This window comes from Trachinotus anak, unplaced genomic scaffold, assembly GCF_046630095.1.
Source record: "Trachinotus anak isolate AG129_WGS33_773 ecotype Australia unplaced genomic scaffold, CSIRO_AGI_Tana_v1 ptg000028l, whole genome shotgun sequence".
In the NCBI taxonomy this organism is placed as follows: Eukaryota; Metazoa; Chordata; class Actinopteri; order Carangiformes; family Carangidae; genus Trachinotus; species Trachinotus anak.
Window position 1 is genome coordinate 1,391,488 of NW_027273879.1, and position 23,953 is coordinate 1,415,440.

A 23,953-nucleotide genomic window follows, 5' to 3' on the forward strand; every position below is an offset into this window, starting at 1 on the left:
TCTGTGAATATGTAGCTGCGGCCAGTTAGCTTAGCTTAGCATAAAGACTGAAAACGGGAAACTGCTAGCCTAGCTCTGTGCAAAGGTAAAAATCCCCCCACTAGCACCTCTAAAGCTCAGTAATTAACACTAATAAAATGTTATACATGCATCTGTCTAAAAACCCAAAATGTTGAACTAGTCGTTTTAAGATTTTTTTCATTTTTGTCAAATCAGCTGTAGCTGCTGGTTAATCAAGAAAAAACTTCACCGCCATGTTTAAATGGTGTCTTTAATTTCAAGGCACTTATACATATTTAAGTTATTATGAGAAATATTTGGACTGAAACATACCTGAACACAGGACATAAACATATCCACCAATTAAAAATCAAACCTCGATGCTAATGCAAGTCTGTGCTGACTCACAGCTCATTTCTGAACTTACAGTCTATCAATGCAAAAACATCTTTCTTCAATAAATAAACCGCACGTAGGGAGCACATATTCTCAGACAAAGAAAAGAAGATGCATCCTGCTTCCAGCTAAATCACTGAATCTGAGCCACGAGCTGCAGCTCTCCATCTGCAGGTCCAAGGCAGAATCAGTTATTCAGTTGCTGCAGTTCCTACACTGTATATTTAAGTGAATTCACAGGTTCATAGACTGTAGATCTGGACTTGCACTAGCATTAGCAAAAGTCACGCTGCAGTCACAGTATGATAAAAAAGGACTTCCTTTAAAATAAATCTTAGTAACTGATGAATTATAAATACCTGAACTTCCTGTTATAAATCAATGAATATTGGTCTCACTCATCCGCTAATGTCTTCTACATCAGGTTCTTCTTTTTCTATTTGATACCACAGGATGACCAGTAATAAGTGTCCTTCACTGTTTTTTTTTCCATCAGAGTTGATGTCTGGTTGAGCTGCCAATACAGTAACTGTGACATAGTTAAAGGGTCGGTTCACCCAAATCTCAAATAAACATATGCTCAATGACTTCTAGTTGTACCTTAACCGTGGAAATAGTTTAGTTTTAACCGTTCAGCTTTTTAAATATCTGTGGTTGAGATTTTTGCCTCCACCCCAAAACACCGCAGGTGAGTAAAACTTTATCTGCAGAGCTCACAAAGTCAGAAAACTACATTAAAGTAAAGACTAAGAGTCGACAGTCATGCTAGCAGCTTTGTGGGGATGTACAAAGTGAAAAATCTGGCCTCATGTTTGCTCTAGTTGAAAAATTAAAGGATCATTTGGGTAAGTAGGATTCACTGTCTCAGAGTCATGAGCGTCTGAAGTTTTGTGCCAATCCATCAAGCAAATTTGTATATATTTCACTAGATAAGTGACAAATTTGACCCGCTGGTGGCACAACAAGAACAGTCAAGGGGCATCAGGAGGAAGTTTTACTGTGATCCATCCAGTCATTGCTGATATATTTCAGCCTGAAACGTCCCCATTCCTACAAATACAAAGCGCTCATTGTCAACAGACATAGCTCCAATGGAAACACTTGAGTTTCCTTTTTTAAAAGTTTTTTTTTAATACTGTGAGATCCATTAACAAAATTTCATTCACCTCCATTGTATTTGGATGGAGGCAGGGATCTCAAAGACAGACGTCTCTAAACCTTCACAAGTAAAACCTGCATGGGGAAATACAACCAGAGGTAAGTGAGGAAGTATGTTTTTTGAACTTTGGCTGAACCGGACTGTTTGCGGTCCGGGCATTTTCAACCCTCCTCCCTGGACTCATGCCTTTTCCCTGCAGCAGAGCCGAACGTCCTCGCTGCCCTTTGTCTGTGAACAAACTGCTCCTTCCGTCGCTGCGCTGCAAAGCTTTGGCTCCGAGTTGTGTCCTTCAAGTTTTTTAACCTCACGCTCTGATTCTTCATGGTTTCAAGAATGTGAAGCCTCCAGACATTTCCTGCAGAGCACCTCACAGCAGGTTGACCTTAGCCACCACTTGCTTGCAGCCCGTCTGGGAATATTCGTGCCCCCCCACAGCGGAGTAATATTCAATCTCCCCTGCAAGGCGCTCTATGTTGGTACGGTCCGGGTAGAACCCCTCTCGAGCCATTTCATCCAGGAAGCACTCCATCACGTGACCTTTCTCCAAAAGGCCCAGAGGTAAGATGTCCACCTCCGTCCACAGCGGGTGAAGCTTCTTCAGAGTGTTGCGTAATATTGGAGTCAGCTCTTTTACTAGGTTACTATGACGACCGGATGCTGTCATCGCCATAGAAATACTTGAGGAGTTGTGTAGCATATGTTTGGTGATGTGTGCATGACCCAGATTGCTCAGGAACAGGTAGATAGCATTCAGGTATTCATTGGACTGTTTGGAGGCCACGAGCTGCCACAGCGCGTCCAGAATCTCGCCGTGCATGTGCTCGGCCTCGTCGAAGATGAAGAGCGGGATCTTCTCCTCCTCCTCAGCTCGTTCCACCATCCCTGAGATGAGAGCGGAGAGGTCGCGGGCGCACTGCAGGGCGTTGGCCTCCTGGGGGCAGTGGTGGAGGACGTAGTACTGCAGCACCAGCGTCTCCCCGACCACGGAGCGGAAGTGACCGGCCAGGAGGCGTCCCAGGTGGCTCTTGCCCACTCCGCTGGGGCCGTGCAGGGAAACCACCAGGGGCTTGTTGTGGACGTAGGTGGACAGGTAGTCCTTCAGGTGGGACAGCAGACCCTCCACTGCTCCCTGCTGTCCAAACACCTCCCTCCTCAGCGTCTTCTCCAGCCCCTCCAGGTCATACCTGAGTACGTGGTCATCTAGGTTCTCTATGGCGTTGTACACCTGGAAACACAAGTGACACATGTTAAGAATAAGATGGAGGCTAAAGACGAGACTGGATTACCACCTGGGCAAAGTGGGCAACCCCCCAGACCTCCAGGGGCTCCGTAAGCCTCCAGGTTCCCTCTGCCCTGTCCATCATCCTGCATCTCCAGTTTTTAAAATGGCAAAGAGGCTTCAAAATGATTTTCCAATAATATTTAATTCTATGTTTTCTGAAGCTGTTTTTACCACCATCCATATTTTGATAAATATTTTTCTCCTTTGCTTGCTACTTTTTTTTCCTGTTGTTTTTAAATACAAATGTCAATTAGATGTTAATTTCTGAAATTTGGTTGTTAATACTCATCTGCTTATAGTGATAGTAACTGACTGATTAATTGTAGCAGGATAAAATAAATCAACAGTACATTTAATTAAGTTTTTTTATATGCAGACTCACTGTTTTGTCGACTTGTGAACATGCAGAAACTGCTTGGACTTAACATGTGGTATGGATCTGAGAGACTAAATAAATAAAACCTAAACTTAGAAAAAGCTGAATATTGAGGAGATAGCAGAGAGGACATTTTGGACCATCTCATCAGTCATATTCACATCTTCTTCACATTTCCCGAGCAGGTCCGTCAGCCCGCTTGTTTATTTCTACAAACAGAGCCTGTAATCTGTACAGATCCTTCCTTTTCGTTGGAAATGAAGCGCAAAAGGAAACAGCTCAGGTCCAAGTTTATTTCCGTTCTGCTGCTACTATATCAGACAGCAACAGGAAATACACTCAGACCTATTTAAATGTTTAAGTTTGAAACTGCTGTGTGACACGTGACAGCAAAGCAGTCCCGGCCAGAAGAACCACCTCAGGGCTGGGTAACGACTCACAGCAAGTCGAGGTCTGAACGAACATGACGGAGCATGTAGACGAACTGTTCACTCTATATTTGCCACCTGCAAACTTCTTTCTTCGTTTCTTCTTTCACAGGCAAAACATCCAGTAACTGTTCAGACATTTCACTCAGAACCACAAATTGAAACCTCACGGTGGCAGTAAGGGGGAGGTCATTAGGGTAACGAGAATGAATGTCTGCAGAAAATTTAGTGCTAACAGGAAATGTCAAGAAATTTTCCTGAACTTTGTGATGCTAAAGGAGGAGTTAATTAATAATAAATACAAATTAATCTCAATCCAATATTATTGGAGATATTTCACTCTGGATGAAAGTGGTCAAATCGAGCCATGCAGCAATAACATGGCTGAATTCCTGTGATTTAACTTCGTACCTGAATGCAGTGATGTAGAAGTGCACTCCTAGGTGTGTCAGTGCACTGTGACATCACTGTGGGGGTGTGGTTACAGGTGCAACTTATGCCACATTCATCTCATGTGGGATAGATGGTGGAGATGCAAAAGATTTGCCAGCGTTTACGTCACGAAGAAGCTGTGAGTTTGATTTACTTGTCTAAATATTAAAGCACTGCACACTGACAATATTGACAATATAATATCCATTAAACTTGACTTTAATCATTTAGAACTATGGTCTTTGACTGATGTGAAGCCTCCATGTTAGTTTGGATCTCTGGTGTTTCCATATTAATGCCTGGAAGGTCAGAAATATTGGAGCTTTTAGGAAAATCAGTCAGCACAGCTCTTTGACCTTCATGGCTGAATTTACTTCAGTAAAAGCTCAAGATTTTTCTTTCTTTATAAAAAGCTTCTTCACAGATGTTGATGCCTGTTGAGGGAACATTAGTTTTAACTAGTACAAATTCCTAAATTATCTGCAAATGTAATTCTTCTCTTTCCAACAACCAGGTCAATGCATCATCCAAACTCTAAGGGAAGAGTCGTGTTGCTGTGATGCGTCTGTGAACAGATGAGATCCTTCACCTGCAGAAAGACGATGGCACAGAGCAGGTAGAGGCAGTATTTGGCTCGGCTGTGCTCCTGCCTAGGTGGGGCTCTGCATCGCCCTCCGTTGGGAAACAACACCCGCTTCCTCCTTCTCCTCTTTTTCCTCTGAGGAAGGGAGGACGTCAGGGTGGGGAAGGTGGAAGGGGTGAGTCCGTCGAAAGTGAAGATTTTGGGGCTGGCTCGTGCTGGAGCTCCTGCGAGGGACCCTGCTCCCTCCAGCCCCAGGGCCAGCTCCTGACGCCGCTTCCTCAGGGCCTGGTACTTCTGTTTGATGCGTATGACGGCGCACAGAGAGGAGGAGAAGTTGGACAGGCTGCGGGCCGGACTTTCCCTGTGTTTCACATTTCTCTCTTCTTCCGCCTCCATCTCCTCCTCCATCTCTCCCTCCATCTCTCCCTCACACTCCCCCTCTGTTTGAGAGGCTGAGGTGCTGCTGTCTTGGTCACTCATCTGCAGAGAGAAAGACATTAAAGGTGCTCTGATCAGTATATTTATAACACTGACGTACAATCTGAAAAAACCCAAACTAGACCTCCAGACAAGTTGGCGACTACCTGACGACGACTACGGAGCATTTAGCAACAAAAGAACCGGATACTTCAAAGTCGCTGTGTAACTGCTGGATGTGTTAATAGACAAGAGTTTCTTAACAAGTTCACCATATCAACTCAGAAGGTGTCTGTCATCACACTGATAAGAAGCTGTTGCAGATTTAATAATGTCATATCAATATTTATAGCATTTTGTCACCAGTTATGGGGAATGCAACACACCCTTTAAAGCTATGTGGATTTTTTTTGTGCCACCTGGGGGCAGCAGAGCAGACTGGAAACATCCTCATCATCACATTATCTCTAAGTCATCTCAGACTTGGTGGCAAAGAGTAGCCTCTACTTTATATATATGTATATATATATATATATATATATATATATATATATATACTATATAATATTAGCATTCACTCTCTCTATATATACATATTTGACAGGAAAAGGAATTTGACTCAGCAGTCAGAGAGAAAAACTGTTTACTACTCTAACCATTCTTCCTTTCCGCTATCTAACCACTAGTTTCTCAACATCTGCAACATCCACCCAAAGCTGGCACCAGTAACCACGACTGATGTTAGATATGAAACTGCTCCGTCATGCTCTCAGTTGTGGATCACTGATCATGGCTTTGTGTACACTTGAAAGGACATTGGAACAAATAGCAGCGTATAATTTACAGTTGTTGGTGTCGATGATTCCTGACAAAGGCAGTGTCTCTGATAACATGTAAGATCAGAGGAGTGTGGATTCTGGGTGGTGTTAAAATACCTGCAGCCTGAGCCGGTTTTCTAAACAAAACCCTGTGAAGACAGAGACCTGATTACAGCCTGAACCTCACTCAGTGCAGATTCCTTTCAAATAGCTTCTCTTGTTTGCTTTTTCATTTGAAATCAGACTTATTTAGTCTGTGAAAGCTTCATCTGATCAGTTATTGCTACTTTACTTTCACATGTACAGATCTGCTGTTTCCTTTCACACATACTCAAACATGATATTCAAATTAGGTCAAAATTAATTGCTGTAGAAATGTCCCTGCAGACAGAGAGAAATGTTAGTTCTGTGCAAAGTAAATGCACACAAGTGAGCATTGTAACAGCTTTTGCATGTAACATAAACTTCCTATATGCTTTGCAAAACTTTAATTAAAGCATTTTAAATAATAGTTATGTATGTTAGGGTTAGGGTTATGATGATTAAGCTACAGTTATACAGTAAATATGAAACACTGCAGATAAGGTATCTTCAAATAATTCACATTCTTCAAGTTAGTTTGCAGAAATCGTCAGTCTGCAGAGTTATACAACACACAACAGCACACAGTGTGAGTTCAGCCTTACGGAAAAGGAGGAACTATCAGTTACACCCAAAGGTATCAGGTCAAAAAGAAAAATGTGCCACATGCACAACACCATCAGCACTTCTGGTTAACAAGAACCTTCTGGAGAATTCATTTCTGTTCCTGGCAGAGGAGGAAGCAAGAGCAGCACTAATCCCAATGGAAACAGAATACAATGTTTGCATTGTAAGGCTGAGGTCAGAGTTGGATATTAATCTTGGAACAGAGATGGTGACTTTTCTGGGGAAGTTACAGAAATTATCTGTCAAGACCCTTTTACTTCAGCAGAAAAGAATTCAGAGGAGCACAAAGGGGGGCGACGGTATCAGTGCTTTATCTGCCTCTCTGCTGTTTCTCCACAAGCAAAGACCTGAGAGGATCAGCTGCATACCAGGCATTTCAGAGCTCTTTAACACTCTGATGGATAACATATAAAAACCCCTCCTCAGTGAACCTGCACAGACATGCATGTTGTCTGAAAACACACAGAAAGACACAAGTTGGAGATGAGAAGATTTCTAAAAAAAAGTGTCTTTTAAGTTGATGTTTGACACAGAACTGAGACAGGTACCGATCCACTGCCTCACACCCAGCTGCACAGCCAGCTCCAGCCTGCAGAGCAGAGTGTGTGCACAGACAAGTGGTGAAAAACCACAAAAAAAAAACACGAGTAAAGATAGTTTGCTTACCTTGAAATGTGGCTCAAATATTTCACAAGAGGAATAACTTTTATGCAGGTTTAGTCCATAGTTTGGGGGCAGACACAGCAGAGAAGAGCTCCACTCGGCCAGCAGCTCTACTCAGGAAGAGCCCTCCTATCTGTCTATCTTACCTCCAAACCCGGCTCTCAACCATCTGCTGGCTCCTCCTCTTTCCTCTGCTTTAATTCTCTCATTCTTCTTTTCAGTTTCTGCAGCCTTTTTTTCTTCCTTTTTTCAGAGAGTCTGACTCATTACACAACCCTGCGTTCATTTAACAGACCTCAAATCTCACTCCTGCCTTTTAAAACAGCTCAAATCCAGGTCAAGTGCTTTTCCTTTTCACTTTAGTCATCATCCAAACAGCTGGAAATCTAATTCTAACTTCAACACCAACTTTTTATCTACCATTTAGACATTTTTGGTTTTAACTAATATGTTAAATAAAGGTTTTCTTTGCATTAAACGCCATGTTCCTCTCATAACACTGCTGTGAGCGTCTCAGGGTCGATGTCAGTTTATCACTAATACGTTACCCAGGAAACAACTGATCATAGCTCATCAAAAGAAACAAAAAAAGTATCTGACGACATCATTTCTCATGAACCAGCTCTTATCTCACAGCGGACTTTTTATGACTCTAAAGTTAACATCCACTGAGATGATGCACTAAAAGGAGAAGTTTGAAAGTTTTTAAAAAAAATATGCTCATTCATGAACTGAAGAGAGTAAGATGAGAAGATCAATACCAGTCTCATGTCTGTACGCTAAAGATGAAGCTAAAGCCAGCAGACAGCTAGCTTAGCTTAGCTTAGCTTAGCTTAGCATAAAGGCCAGAAGCAGCAGGAAAAAGCTAATACGTTCTATACATTTCTGAAAGATATTAAAATGTAAATTTTACATTTACTCCACTAAATTCATTTAACAGATGTTCATGACTTAGTTGTAATTGAATATTTTTACATTGGTGTATTAGTACTTTTACTTTAACAGTAAAAGTAAAAGCAGTTTGTCTTGAAACTGGAGTGAAAACGGTGAAATTGTCCCATTTACAGGTTGAAATACGACAGATCTGAGTGGGTCTCTGGAGAAAAAAAAAGATTTTCGTGTTCATCAGAAACTATTTTGATGAATTGTTTATTATTTTTATCACATATTGAGGAAAAATGACAAAAATCTGTTGGTTCCAGGTTTTAAAAGATGAAGATTTGCTGCTTTGCTCTGTCTTATATTACAGGAAACTTAATATTTTGCACTGCTGGTTGCGCAAAACAAGCAATTTGAATATGTCCATTTTAGCTTCTGGTATTTGTGATCAGTGTTTCGTAAAGACAATGATTAATCCACACGTGAATGAGTGAGTGAATGATAGTTGCAGTCTTATGGTTGCGTGGGTGCTTTTAGAGGCCGTATATATACCTACCTGGGATATAAATAGGATGGTGGATGTTTGCATAGTGCATCATTTGCCTACAACAACACATCTAAAAATACAGCGTGTTGTATGATGCATGTATGCTTGTACTGATATCTACACAGCCAGTCAATATTTAGTATTAATGGGCAGTCACATTCATAAAACCTGACCGTCTGGTTACAGTCGGTAAATGTCAGTGAATTGCTGTTAGTGTGAAAAGGAAGTTATCACAAGGAAGTCTGGGCTTTCAGTATATTTCTCTATGCTGTCTAGAAAGGAAGGTGCAGTTACACCCAACACAGTTTACTTTGTACAAGCTGCTGTAAGTAAACTGTTAATGTTGCAGTAGGAAGAGGAGAATTAGTCACGTATGACAGCATCTTTGTCTCAGGCTGTAAGAGTCAATCAGGCCACAGAGGTCTGACTATTACACTACGCTAATGCACAAGGTGTTAGGTCTGTTCCCACGACTCACACGTCTCCTAACCGCTATCTGATCAGAATCTGTGTCATGTTCACACCTCTTCAATTTACCCCAGACAAACAACTTCACAAAACATTTTTTATTGAATTTTGGATCATGAAAACAACTGAAAAACTGAAACTGAGATTCAGTGGCAACAAATGCATTCATGCTTTTTCCTGTGCTGTACAGTTCGATTTATGAAACTCAGCAGGACTGTGAGCTACACACACGTACACACACATGCTCGCAGACACACAAGTTTGTTTATTTATGTAGCCAGTATGACAGTACAGACTACACCGAGAAACTAAGATCAGTTCTTTAAACAAAGTGACAGCTGCTTTCTGGCACATTGGACACAAACTCCAGTTCTCTCCCACTGTCCTCTGGGTAAATCTGCTCATTAGCTTTCCTGCTAACAGTGGAAAGACTGATACCACTCACGCCTGTGTGGTAAATATGAAGCTACAGCCAGGACATCATTAGCTTAGCACATGATAAAGACTGGAAACAGAGCGAGTGGTGTTGATCTTCTCATCGAACTTTTGGCAAGAAAGCTAATAAGCAGATTTACCAGATGCTAACTGTCTCCACGGGGCTAAAGAATCTCTTGCATAGCGTCCTCCCACCTCTTGAATGGTCTTTTGAGCCAAGTCTGTTAACAATCAACACCATAGTTCTTAAGGCCTTTCGGGTCCACCTAAAGCTTTTACATCTTATTTAAAATGTTCAACTAATTAATGACTGACAAAAAAAAAGCACAACTACTTTATAAAGGAGTGAACAGAGCCACTTTATCTCCTTCCACCTTCATTTTTAAGGTCAGAGGTCACACCAGTGTTTTCAAAATAAGTTGTGTGGCCAGTGCTTTGTATACAGGACAGATGTGCAGGTTCACACCTCACACAAGGTGAAATAATGTGACCTAGGTCAGCGGTTCCCAAACTTTCAGTCATAGATTTAGTGATGGAGGAAGCTTCGGATCTTTGATTTTGTGAGAGTGGAAATACCACATTATAAAAACAGAACCATCACAAGTTAAAGTCCTGCAATCAAAGTTTTACTCAGGTATGAGTATGAAAATGTGGTGGTATCAGAAGTAAAAGATCAGACAACACTTAAAAAATACAGACCATAATTTTCAGGAGCTCGCTGTGATCTGTGTTTGTCCGACCAACAGTTCAAAACCCCAAAATATTCAATTTACTATCATTTCAACATAAGTGCAAACAGCAAATTTTCACATTGGAGAAGCTCAAACAAGAAAATGTTTGGATTTTTGTTCCTCGAAAATTTATTTAAAATAGTTTGATAAATTTTTACTAATTTACTAATTGATTGATTGACCAATTGTTGCAGCTCTGATTATAAACATGTATCATATGACAGAGTGAAGGTACACTCAGTGGCCACTTTATTAGGTACACCTGTGCAGTGTAAAGTACAGGTCTGGTGTAAATTCAATCTTTGAAAAAAAAAAGTTGATCATGTTCAGTTGTTGTTGACGATGTCAGAAATGTGTAAATTATTATTATAGTTGAAGATGATGTCGTACGAACTTCTCATTTACATCCACATTAGAACATTAGAGACATGTCTGATTATAATCAAGTCCACTAACTACGACCTCAGGGATGAAACAGAATTAAAATAAAACCTCTATGTCAATATAAAAAACAATCAACATTATAGGCATCATATCAATAAATTTAATGGCTTTGTACAGGTGTACCTAATAAAGTGGCTGCTGGGCATGTATTTTGTATTTTGTATGTAAACTGAAGTAATGGAGTAAAAAGAATAACATGAACATATTTTCACTGAAATGTAGCAAAAACTATTCAAGTACAAGAACCTTGAACTTACACTGAAGAATAAAACTTACAGAACTAATTTATAGTTTAAATGCAGCAGGTTGTGTTCGGGTGTTTTCAGTGAGGCTGGTTGGAGGCGTGTCCTGTGCAGTTTAATGATCAAAATAACCAATAAACTTTACACAGATTACAATTCAAACTGGGTGTTTTTCTCCCTCCTAAGTACAAATGTGTGGATTTCTTTATTCCACAGTCCTTTCAGATGCTTCCTGGCCAATGCAGGAGGATTTCCTGTGGTTAACCCACCCTGGTTGGGAATCACTGACCTAGGGGGTAAAAGGTAAATATACTCTATACCTGCTCCTCCTATCAAGCTTCCTGTCAGTTAGTATGCTCTGGTTTCTGTCCCTGGACTTTCCATCTGCACTGATGAAAAAAACAGACACATGTAAAAAGCAACATGGCAAATCAACGTTTCTCCATCTCTTCTATCTTTGTCATCCTGAGTTTACACTGGAAACTACTGAAAAATGACGTTCAAAAAAAAAAAAAAAAAAATCAACATTTTAAGAACAGACAAAGAAAACAAGAGTTCAGCCTAAATTTTCAGGAAAACATCTCACACATTCATCTACTAACTTCTCTCACATGGAAAAGAAAGAAGTGACATCCTTAAATTTAAAGAGGAAATAAAGATGTTGAAGAGACTTTGATAACAAGAACTATCACAAGGAGCTCGACTGGGCACAAGGAACAATTTTGATCAAATAAATACCATTTATGACCAAAATAGATACTCTTTAAATTTGGAGACAGCAGAATATATTTATATCACACGGATGTTAAATATGTTGGAAAACCACAGAGGTTGTTGTGTCTTTAATGACTGAGAAATCCACACTGTCCACTTTCCTTCTTGTAGAAGCTACATTAAGTTAAGGTGGAAAACCGAGCAGGTAAATATCATCACTATTAAACAAGCCAAGTGTGTAATATCCAGTCTTCATTCTCCTCTGAGTGCTTTCTGGTGAACCACACAGATGCAGACACATGTTAACCAACGAACAGCCGTAAACATGTGCCCACAGTGAGAGGTGGCCATAGTTTCTAGTGCTTTCCTGTAAACTTTGACTCGGCCTACTTCCTCTTCCTGCCCCGGCCTCTCCTGCCTCTGCCAGAGGAGGGGCCTGCCCCCGCCGGTCCCAGAGTGCTGTCCGCGGGGCTGGCTGCGATGTTGATCTGTCCCTCCTGGATTTCGCTGCGAGCCTCCGGAGGCAGGTGTTCGATCTGCTGCTGCGTCTCCAGATAAAACATCACATCTCTGAGCTGCTCCTGCAGTTCTCCTATTGTCACGTCCTTACGATCTCCTGCAGAGAAACACCAGGGAACAAACACATGTATGATATAGTTTAAAGAGTTAACTGATGGATAATAAGATTTAATAAACCTGCAAAAACAGATTTGTTTTTTAGCGACTTGGGGGCGGACGAAAGAAGTTGTAAACACAACATTTATGCATCATCTTTTAAGTTGATATACTGAACTCAGTCACAGTCACAGAGCTGCATGATGATCATGTGGAGTCATGTTTGTGTCCATCAGATGAATCAAAGTCCAGTGTTCCCTCTTTTAGCTCCGTGTTTGGTCTCCACCAGCTGCTGAATGCTCCTCTATGTTCACCTGCTGCTCTCTGACTGCGTCTGTCAGAGCAGGAAGCTGGTTTGTGACAAGCATTCACTCACTCACCTGTCACTCAAAGAGGCCAAGCCCTCAATTCATCAGAACTTTAAGCCTTAATAAAATGTGAACAGGTGAGTTATATAAAAATTCACCCCCACGTGCAGCTGTCATGAAGGAGGAAATTAGCTAAACCTGTTTTTTGCACCGGGCTGTAAACATGTTTCTTTCTGCTGTAAAGTTGGACATTTGAACATGTGAGTCTCTGGGGACTAACTCACTGCTGGAGCCAGACTCTAGTGGTCATTAGAGGAACTGCAGCTTTTGACACTAATGTGTCGCATTTATTTCTCAGACCTGGAGGTTCATGCTTGGTCTGGACAGTTAAACCATGATCTGAAACTCACTGAGGCTCTGTACAGCAGACTTTTGATTATAGCTGCTTTCATGTATCATAAGGAAACATCACCCAGTTACTGACAGTTGTCCAGCTGCCTACACTTGTGAAAACTTGCTTGAAATCCTTCAGAATGTGTAACCCACACTGCCGGCCTCAGGATCGTGCCTCCACACAGCTGTGTCAATTTCCTGTCTATACAAGAGACTGAGATAAACATTTAGACACTAGAAAAAGCTGCACAGAGCGGAGAAACCTACACAGCACAATCCTCATCATAACCATAAATGATGATATGAATAATATATCCCACACATGCACTGGTGTAGAATTTCAAACACGCCATGATCGGCTGGTGTTGCCCAGGCTGAAGAGACAGTGATGCAGCTTCCTGTGCTTCTGTGCTAACAAGCAACACCCAGGATGGTGAAACACTCCAGTGGTGTAAACTCTGAGATCTTGGAGGGAAATACTTGGCAACACAAAAAACAGAGGCTGCTGAAGCTGCCATGTCGGAGTCCAGCATGTGAATCCAGTCTGACTGATATTATCTGTGAATCACAGCTGAGCATGAGTGTGTTAGCATGCTGATGTTAGCATTTAGCATGGGGCCGCTAGCTTGGCTGCAGATGGTTGGTCTTTACTAACCACCTTTAAAGGATCTTTGAGCACATTGTTTTCAGGCTGTCCGTCCCATTCTCATGGTCACGATATCTCAGTAATGCCCTGACACGTTCAGACGGACTCAAGGTTGAACTGATTAGATTTTGGTGGTCAAAGGTCAAAGGTCGAGGCTGTGGTGACCATTACACTGGTACACTTTTGGCCTTGTGAACACGATATCTCTGTCACGCTTTTCTTCAATTTTGGCGCAAACACATGGAGTCCGGGACAAAATAATTAGGTTTTAGGCTGAAGGTCTGATTCTAGTTTTACAGTTTCTTTTTCTTTACTGTAACAAGCATCAACAGTGAATGGGAAAGTGGCCTCAGACTTCTGGGCCCTGCTGTATTTGAGGTACATTGTTCTCCAACTTGACTGACTCTCAAATATCAGTCTCATTATCAGCCTCAAAACCCAAACATCTACACAGAGGACCACTGCAGCTCTGCCAAGAAAAGCTTACTGGGTTAAAATAATAAGAAGGTGAACTGCTGTTGAAGTTGTTGAAAGACAACAACAGGATATTTCCGAGCTCGATTAGCGTCTGTTGCACAGAACAATGAATCGTGCTGAGCTTTAAAGGAAAAAAAATGTCTGAACGCCCTCTGGAGAATCCCTTTCTTCTTTACCGCACGATGTGACAAATACAACGTTGATTTATTGACACAAGTGTTGCTTTAGCTTGAGTCACCAAGTGAGCTAAAAGATGTCTGACCTATGAGTGTATCTATAACATCACTTGACTCAACTCTGAGGACAGTCACTTAAAACCACACAAATTAGATCAGTCGACTTCATGTTAATGTGAACAGGAAACAAGTGCTGATTATCCTCTCACTGACTGAAACATTTCTGCACAGGCTCAGATTAAACTCGCAAACCCCTCTTATCAAAACAAGGGAAAGGGCACAACATGTGTGTGTTTCTTCCACATAAACAGAGCACACACATCCCGGGGTGCATTTGTTTAAACAGTCCTCATCCTCGCAGCTGAGTGCTGAAGGAAAATACAGGTATGTCTAAACTGCAGACTGAAGATTTCCATTCAGACCTCTAACCTGACATTTACGTTGCCCTCAGGCTAAGTACTGATGAAAACCTTCCTGGGCTGAAATGTCAGTAAGAATCATGCAGTGGAAACGCTGCTCTCATCATATTTTAAACACAAACACCATTTGAAAAATTAGGGCTTGTTAATTGACATTCAATAAAACAACTCTTCTACTGGAGAAATAATTTTTGACTTGACTTGGACTTTTCTTTGATTCTGTCCACCTCCTGTATAAACACTGCATCCTCCATGCACTTCCTGTTTACCTGCAGAGCTCCCGACTCTCGGCTGCAGGCGCAGCATTCTGTGGAGTACTTTGTTTATGATTTGCAAATATTACTGTATAAATGAGGAACTACTGTATAAAGGCAGGCTCATATGCTCTTTTCCCTTCAGGAGTGTTGCCATGTTCGAAATGTCTACCAGGCGAGCTCTGCACGCCATCAGCAGCAACAGGTGACACAAAGGTGTAAATGAGCAACTGGTTGATTCGACACCAGTGGCATCTGGGTCGATTGGTGCATTTTTTTTTTCTCCCGATTTAATTTAATACTTTATTTAATCTATTTTCCTTTAATTGCATTGTTTGTTATCTAACTCACTGCTTTTGTGATTTGTGAGAAGTGGTTGCTGCTACACGTAAATTTCCCTTTGGGTTTCATCCATGGATCCATTAATCCACAACGACAGAACTGATTTTGAGTTCTTACACCGAGGTTGAAAAACACATAGATCTGCTAAAACTTACACTAACAGATGTGTTACATCTCATGCCCTGTGCTAGTAAAGAACAGGACACAAACCTTTCGGCTGCAGCTTCTCTTACCTGAAATCTGCTATATTTTCATTTAATCACTCAGAAAACAGTCAGCCAATCAGAAGAGAGCCTCAGAGCCTCTCTCATGTAGGATGTGGTACGTGACGTGCAGCAGATTCTTGTCTTTGCTTACATGGCTTCACTGGTTCAGATACGTATGTAATCAACATTCACATAAATCTAAGTATCAGATTTGAGTCTGTCAGCAGAAACTGAACATTAAAGGACCTTAACTTGCTCAGGATCAGATCCCTGGTGGTTTGTACGACTGTGAGCATATTACAGTATGAACACGATCTAGATATGGAGGCAATAACATTACGATAAGGTGGTGTTCTGTGGTTGTTATGTCAGCTCTGTACTGATGAAAACACTCCCCCCTCCATGATAAACATGTACATTACCAGCATATCACTGTGTCCACTGCACAGTGTAGCGTTCAAGGGCGTGGCCGCTGTGCTGTGATGACGTCTGGAGATTTTCACAGTTACATCACGTCTCGTCGCCTCCCTACTCACCGCTCTCTTTTCCTTTGCGCTCCTCCTCTGCTAGCTGGGACTGCAGCTGCGCCTGATTGGCTCTCAGACAGCGGTTCATCTCCTGCTCCTCCTTCAGCTCCTGGCTCAGCTTCACCACTCGACTGTTCAGCTGAGTGAACCTCGACACATAAACACAATGCAGCTGTAAGTCTGTTAATTCATGACTTTTGCGTGCACTGTTTATTATTGTACTTTCCTCCTCTTTTTTAATGTATTCTAATATTTTAGCTGCCGTTTACACTGTGTGCTCTTTTGGTTCATAACAAATAAAGTTAATTATCATTATCATTAAAAACTCCTTCACCAAAACTCAAACTTAATGTTTGCAGGTAGAGTCAAGTTTTCACCTGCTTCTTTCACCAGTTTGGCTTCTCATAGCAAGAACAGATGAAACTGATAACATGATAACGTGATCCAGTCCTGTTTCTTGTTCTGGGTCTAGTCCTGACTTTGTGCCTGTTGCTTCACTGGCTACACTTAGTGGTAGTTTTAATGGAAGAGAGCCAGTGTTACTGAACATAAATTATGAGTCAGAGAGAGAAGTGACATTTTCATGGAAAAAAGAATATGAACATTACAGGAAAACCTTCAAACACAGACACAGATCCAGCTGCCGATGTTTACTGATGAACCCACAACACGCACACAAACCAAGCTGTAACATGTAACGTCAGTCAACACCTACTTTTTCTCTATTCCCTGCTTCTCTTTGGTTATTTCTCCCAACCGCTGCTCCAGGTTATCACAGCGCTCCAAGGTTTCCTTAAATTTCGCCTTCATGTTGTTGATCTGAAGAGCAAACACACACACACACACACACACAGGGGTCAGAGGACACACACACGCACAAAATGACATGAAAAGACTTATCAGCTTCTCAGTCAGTACCTCCTCGGCCGTCTCCTTCTCCAGGTGAACGATCTTATTCTCCCAGTAAATCCTCTGAGACTCCAGCTGACTTGTCAGCAGGTACGAGTACTGCACGCGCGCACACACACACACACACACACACACACAGCGTTCATTAGAACATGACAGGGCTGATTCAACAAACGCAGAAACAAGAGGAAACACTCACCTCTAGTTGAAGTGCATCAATTTTCTCAGCTTGACAGGTGTCTCCCTCACATTCATACTGCACCATCTTCCCATCAGTCTTACTGGCCACCAACCGGTGCACGTAGTTATCTGCAGGAACATGGGCTGGTCAGTCAGTGTCTTAAAAACTCCAGCAACAGTTTCAGAGGAGGTCCATTGGGTCCAGTCGATTAACTGGAAACTATTCCAACAACAGGTTCATTGTTTTAGTCACGTATTGAGCACAAAGTCCAAACATTTGCTGCCTACAGGTGCTCAGAATTCAAGATGAGCTGTTTTCTCTGTTTCATCAGCAAATCTTTCAAACTAGAGATCAGAAACTGGACTTTACTGTATGATTATATACTTTCTATATAATTATGGCTTTTTTTCTTTTTGTATCTTCTGCCCTCTAGTGGCCAAAATTAATTGAAGCAGCTATAATAAATTCACAGAAATTATTGATACATTCTTGGTAACTATAATCTAGTAATTAACTAGCACAAAGGTTTTAATTCATTGAAGTAAAATAGAAATCACAATATGGCCAAGAGCAATATCCAGATCACAGGAGCTGCAGTTTTGTTAAAAGGTCACATGTGTCACGGCAGACCATACAGGAAGTGTTGTGGTGCTACAGAGATGCTACAGTCTACAAATCATGTTCTCCAGATAAAAGGGAACATGTTTGTTTGGTAGAAGCCAAAACAAAAATCACATCATCATCATTTTTATATTTTTTTCGGTGAAAGAGAAAATGCAAAAATTATAATTCAACCTGAAATCGTGACTCATATCACAATATCTGTTAAAATAATCACAATACGATATCATTCAGGTCATCAATCACTGTACTGAACCAGCAGCATGTGTCTGATCTAACTCAGTACCTCCTGCGTAGTCCCAGACGCGGTGGTTGGTGAGCTGCATAGCATACGTATGCTGTGTTTCCTCAAAGTGCTTGTAGGCATGCCGGCTGACGTAGCGACCACAGCCGATGTGCCCGCAGATCAAACAAATCCACAGGTTCTACGGAGGAAACAGCAAAGTGAGTTTAAAGACGGTCAAACTGAAAAATGAAAAGTGGATCCGGAGTTAAGGCGGCCCACAGACAGAGGCTGGTGTCGTTACCTCCTGCACTCCACACTCAAAGCATTTGTTCTCTTCCACTGGCTCTGGTGTTTGGCAGTACCTGCACACAGGACACCTGGAAACACAGCACACATTCATCTATTGTCACACGTGTGTGCGGTGGTCCTTTGTGAAACAGAAGAATACGTGTGAAGGGGAAACAAAGAACAAACAACACATGATGTGAAGCCTGGAGAAATAACCAGTGGACTGAGAATCAGGTGACACAGCATGTGATGCTGTCATCAGTGAGAAGGTTCCTTTATTTACACGGTCGTAGATCAGTCCTGTTTTTAAACCAGATATCATGAACACACAGATTCAGGAGGTCAAAGATCAAGACAGAGCTGATTTTTAGTCACATTTCTTGTTAAAATGAGGTCACAAACAAGCTTAACTCGAAGATACTGTAGCTTAAAATAAATTTTTAAATTAAACTTGTATTGTCCACATATTTTTGTCAATAGTAATTCCAGTGACTGAAAGTGACCAGAATAACAGCAGGTGATCCCTGGGGTGTGTATGTGTGAGTGTGTGTTTGTGTGACTCACGAGGCGTCTTCCCACCGCTGGAGACACTGGCTGTGAAAGCTGTGGTTGCAGAGAGTGGTGAGGATGCCGTTTACCGACTCGTCCATTCTCTCCAGGCACACGGTGCACTTTGGCAGCTCTGTCAGCTCCATCACCGGCAGACTGGCTCCCTGAGGTGGGGGTGGGAGGGGGGGCAGAGAGAAAAGGGGGGAGGAGATTAGAGAAAGTAAAGGATGTGATACATGGGGTCAAAAGTCTGCAGGTTTTCAATCCTGAACAAACACTGCAGGACTGACTTCACTCATCTAGGTGGTGTGGTTTTAAGAACCAAAAACCATCTCAGCGGCTTCTCTCTGGGGCTCTAGTAACAAAAGGTCAGTGAACCAATCAGAAGAGAGGATCTGAACCTCTCTTCTGATTGGCTGATTGTTTTCTGAGTGATTGAGTAAAAATACAGCAGATTTCAGGTAAACACTCAGAGAAACCAAATCCTGCAAAGTTGGATAGTGGATCCAGGTGGGCGGGGCTTGGGCCATGGTGACATCACAAAGTTCCAGAAGTCCTGGCGGCTGGTTTTAAGGCTCAGTTTCTGAATACAGGCTGTGTGCATTTCTCTGTGGACTGAGGCTTTGATACTTTCACAGTATTAATATAGAATCTAGACCTGCTTTATAATCACAAACACATGAAAAGCTTTATATAATAAGGGACCTTTAATAATTGCACAATGGAACCCTGCACCTGTTATCAGAGCTAACTGTAAATTTAAGTCATGGCCTTAAATAAAATTTAATTTTAATGAGCCCCTTTGGGGAAAGTGGCTGACATCTTGAGAATAAATTAGGCGATCTGTATCTAAAGACTGAATAGTGGAGTGATTACCTCTTCAGACTTTATAACCTCTGCCCGCTCCACATAGACCAGCTGGCACACTGCTTCCTCTATGGAGTTGAACCGGCGGCCATTACACGCTGTGTAGAAACTGTCTGCGTCTGCCTAAACAAAGACAGGGAGGAAAACAGCAGCGTTGTAACGACAGAAATATGTAACGTGCAAGTGGCTAAAACACAAACCAGTGTCAAATAACCACAACTATTACTTTAAGAACATGTGGGAAGTGGACACAAGAGTTGGTGCCTGGTGCCCACACTATTCTTTAATTTATCTATTTTTCTATTAATATAATTTTCATTTCTTCTTTCTTTCTTCTTGTCGAGGTCTCGTTTCAGGGGGGTTGTGTAGGTTGGGTGAGTGGGTGGGTGTGTTTTAAGTTTGTTTTTAGTGTAAATGTTTAAAAAAAACCTGCAGAGGCAAAACAACATGTTGCTGATTATGCTGAGAACTTACCTGTGTACAGAATTTAATCAGAACCATGTACTGGTTAGGAGTGGAGTCCCTTATGATCTTCATATGCTCCATGACGTCATTAAATGGCGCCATAAGCTTCATGAGGTCATGACTGGTCATGGTCGCTGGGACAGTCAGGATACACACCATGGCACTGCGCCTGACATCTTCAGTCAGCGACGTCATTTTGCTGCAACAAGACAAAACAAATAAACGTCCTGTGTCGAAACAGCTGAAAACTTCTGGAGCGATGAATACACATGTCAGGTGTGACTCACTTGGTCTTGTAGAGGTGCATGATGCCGTAGATGATCTCCACAGAGGGGTTTCCACTGAAGAAAGAGATCTGGTCTGGGAGCTGTTTGGAGGGGGAGTCTGGAGCAGCGCCCGTCGCTGCACTGTGGTCCTGTGAAACCTCCTGACTGTCTGCTTCAGTCTTCGCAGCCTGAAGTTCACTGTTCTGCTCCCCTGGACCACCAAGGCCTTCACCTCCACCTTTATCTAAAGAAGAAATTCCGTAGTTTCACATCTGTACGCTGATGTCTTTGAAAGGGTAAGCCTGGTGATATATATGAAAATATCAAAACTAACAATGTGAGAGTTTCACACTATCTGACGCCTCTGCTTTCACTGTGGCTCTCAGCTTCACATTTATTGGTTCCTTCCTTAAAAAATATAAATGTTTAAAAATGGGCCACAGTAATGTGCTGAAGTTTTAGGCACTTCAGATGTTTAGATTCTTTTCGATCACACTGTACAATCAAGGAGGCGACTGATCAGTTCCAGGTTCATTCTGCAGCAGGACGAGTCATAAAGAAATATCTTCAGAGAAGAACACGGAGTCCTGAATCAGGTGGTCTGACCCCCACAGAGTCCTGATCTCAGCATCATGGAGTCAGTCTGGGGTCACATGAAGAGACAGACACACTGAGACAGAAGAACTGAAGCAGGTTCTTCAAGATGGAACAACCTACCTGCCCAGTACCTGTGGAACTGAGAGCAGGTGAACTGAGGAGAACTGATGCTGTTTTAAAGACAAAGGGGGGTCACAGCAAATACTGATCCGATTTAGGTTTCCACTGTTAACTGCACTTTATAAGACTCCCCACTTAACTTAATTTGTACTCTATACAGTACGCTTCAGTCATCTCCTCAATCAGCTGACCACTGCAGTTTTTAGCAAAAGTTTCTCTCACAGGGGTAAATAGTGAATTTGTTGGGGACTATTTTCAGTGGCGGATTAAGCTAATACACATTTTAGTCAAAAGACTGAGACTAAAACTAAATCATGACTTACCGGGGCTGGGTTCAAAGGTTTCTATAACCATGTCCCCCATGGCTCTGCTGCCGATGTGCTGGTGCAGTACAGCTGCTCTCTCCAGCTCGGTCTTTCCACTCAGAGTGTGTCTGGCTAAACCCAGAGCTCTGTCCTGCAGTTCCTCCTCTGACATCCCTTCAACTGCAGGACAAGACAAAAGAAAACAGAGACAGACCAGTGGTTTCTCAGCTCTAACAGACAGACTGGACCACAGAGAATCCCGCACCACGGGATCAGTAAATACTGAACTGGCTAACGGGGGATACCAGTGTCGCTGCTGGTTAGCTTCCCGGCTAACTCCACATAAAGGCAGCGACTTTAACATTAAGGTTACTCACCAGCTGAGTACTGGAAACCCTGTGGAGAAGGAGACTGGTCGGCTAATTCCAAACGGATAACGACCAGCGACACACTCATGTGTTATGACGGAAACTGCCACTTTTACAGAGAACAAAACAACCCGGTGACAGTTAGCGAAGCTAAACCAGCTACACACAGCTAGCACGCTAATTATCTGAGTATAACCAGCTGGAGAAAAAGCCTTAAAGTTACAACAGTGTGTAAGTCATACTGTTTTGTCTCCGCCGCCTTTAAACACATTTGTGTTTTACAGCTAACCCACAGTGTCTCTGTCAGACTTTAGCTAGCTCCTCTCTGTGCTTACAGCTGTTCCCCGGAAGACGCTCTTCTTCACGGGCAAACAGCAGCAGCAGTGAGGAGCCGGCGCTTTGCTGCCGCCGCCTACAGGCGCTGACCCTGCACTGCAGCTGTTACACTGGCGCACGTCTGTCTGGAAATATAACAACACTAAAACGGAAGCATGTCTATTTAAAATTAATTTACAGCATATCTAATTAATATGAATTTACAGAATATCTGATTAATATTAATAAACGCGTGTATGTTATTCATCTTATCCACTAAATTACTTTAGAGTTTACAGACAGCACTGCTGTATTTTCTATTATATTCTATTATTCTATTGTGTTTTTATATTTCCTTTATTGTGACATTTCTCATCACTGTAAAATGATGTTTTTAAAAAAATCTATTTTAAATGCTTGGTTAGCACTTTTATATACAAATTATTTGTTTAAACTTGTCACTCAGGATTAGATGCCTGGCAAACGATGAACTGTATGTGCATGTATTTGAACGTAAAGCTGTGCAATTGTTGAACCTGCCTTCCAGGCTACTTTGGGATGCAGGGGTGGTTCTGGGATTGTGCAATGAGGGATGGTGGGATACTACCAAGTTGGGACTGTGTTCATGACAATGCAGACTGTGTCCATTGTGTCCATCCTTTGTATTGTGCTGTTGGTCTTATGTTTCTTGTTGGTCTTGTTTTCCATCATTGTGAGGTGATCACTGTGAATAGGAGACCTAGTGGATTGGTGCAGACTGACACTGAGAAATCTGTGGATATAGATTTTTATTGGTTGGATGAACTGGGCACTGCAAACATAGATTACCATAATATCCTTACCCATAATTCATCTACTAATATTTTGGGTCATGACTATTATCTAAAAGCTGATACAACTGATTTTCATATGAACATTACTGCAACAGAACAGTTTTCATTGTACTTCATGGACGTAATTGAAAGAGCACAATTTCAGTCTGAGTTGAATTTGAATTAAATCATGAATTCAACATTTTACTGAAGGTAAAAAGTTTTAAATAAAGTGGATCTGATTTTTAATCTGAACCTGCAAAGTAACTTAAGTATCACATAAATGTGGTGCAGTAAAAGTATAATAGTTCACACTGAAATGTATTAACTTAAATACAAGTCCCTGAAAAGTGTACTTTAGTACAGTATTAATTCAGTAAAGCATCTGAGCACAATGAGCTAAATATCTGCACATTCATTTCCTGTCGGTTAATTCATCAATAGGCCTAGTTCTTTATGGAGCATCAACTATATAAAAACCTTTTTTTAAAAAAAGGGTTCGAGTCATTGCACAACAAACAAATCTCACATTTACTTTTTTTATTTAAAAAATCTTTGACATTCCAGTGTTTCTGTTTTCCATTTTCTAACAAAAGAGGGTGGTGAGATGACACTCCAGATTGTCAGCCATTATTCTGAACCTCAACAACACATGTAGTCAGATCACAAACATCTTCTCCATTCAAACAGATGGGTTCAACGCTTCAAAAAAGGCATTTATTAGCAGATGTGTGTGTGATGGTGTGCATATACAAGGCCGACGGGAAGGGGAGGATTCGCCATGTACTCACATTTTCACATTGCTCTGCCAAATTCTTTAAAATCGTAAAACAAAAAAAACCCAACTGCACACAATCTGCAGCGCCGGGGGTCATCTGTCAGTGCTCCTTGGTGAGATTTGTAAACTGCATCAGTGTCTACGTCTTTTCTCTGGGTTACCTCTCATTGGTTTATCTGTAACAGTAGATGATGATGATGA

The 23,953-nt window shown here is 41.7% G+C and overlaps 2 protein-coding genes across 3 annotated transcripts; both read right to left on the minus strand.

Moving 5' to 3' along the window:
* Positions 1 to 253: 253 nt before the first annotated feature.
* Positions 254 to 7,956, minus strand: tor4aa (torsin family 4, member Aa). Its single transcript, XM_071465926.1, has 3 exons — positions 7,266 to 7,956; positions 4,663 to 5,136; positions 254 to 2,780 (listed from the first exon to the last, which is right to left on the minus strand). The coding sequence occupies exons 2-3, from the start codon at positions 5,134 to 5,136 to the stop codon at positions 1,923 to 1,925; spliced, it is 1,332 nt and encodes a 443-aa protein (XP_071322027.1). The 5' UTR covers positions 7,266 to 7,956; the 3' UTR covers positions 254 to 1,922.
* A 1,283-nt stretch (positions 7,957 to 9,239) lies between these two features.
* On the minus strand, positions 9,240 to 22,221 carry brap (BRCA1 associated protein). 2 transcript variants are annotated; one of them, XM_071465924.1, is made up of 14 exons: positions 22,090 to 22,207; positions 21,857 to 21,956; positions 21,498 to 21,659; positions 20,479 to 20,701; positions 20,201 to 20,390; positions 19,736 to 19,849; positions 18,875 to 19,023; positions 18,324 to 18,399; positions 18,083 to 18,221; positions 17,194 to 17,303; positions 17,004 to 17,093; positions 16,801 to 16,904; positions 16,095 to 16,234; positions 9,240 to 12,338 (listed from the first exon to the last, which is right to left on the minus strand). In XM_071465924.1, exons 2-14 carry the CDS (start codon positions 21,933 to 21,935, stop codon positions 12,109 to 12,111), a joined length of 1,806 nt encoding a protein of 601 aa, XP_071322025.1. In that variant the 5' UTR covers positions 21,936 to 21,956; positions 22,090 to 22,207; the 3' UTR covers positions 9,240 to 12,108. The 2 variants fall into 2 exon arrangements, with proteins under 2 accessions (XP_071322025.1, XP_071322024.1); XM_071465923.1 differs by having other exon boundaries at positions 21,857 to 22,221.
* Between the last annotated feature and the right edge of the window lie 1,732 nt (positions 22,222 to 23,953).

What these genes read in the sequence shown, in the direction of transcription:
- tor4aa (XM_071465926.1), bottom strand. Translation starts at nt 5,136, where the DNA reads ATGAGTGACCAAGACAGCAGCACCTCAGCCTCTCAAACAGAGGGGGAG. An exon ending in GTGCCATCGTCTTTCTGCAG is followed by an intron (nt 2,781 to 4,662) that starts GTGAAGGATCTC and finishes TTGTGTTTCCAG; the next exon opens with GTGTACAACGCCATAGAGAA.
- brap (XM_071465923.1), bottom strand. Translation starts at nt 21,935, where the DNA reads ATGAGTGTGTCGCTGGTCGTTATCCGTTTGGAATTAGCCGACCAGTCT. An exon ending in ATGCACCTCTACAAGACCAA is followed by an intron (nt 20,391 to 20,478) that starts GTGAGTCACACC and finishes GTCTTGTTGCAG; the next exon opens with CAAAATGACGTCGCTGACTG. An exon ending in AAGCAGGGAATAGAGAAAAA is followed by an intron (nt 16,235 to 16,800) that starts GTAGGTGTTGAC and finishes TTATGTGTCGAG; the next exon opens with GTTCACTCAGCTGAACAGTC.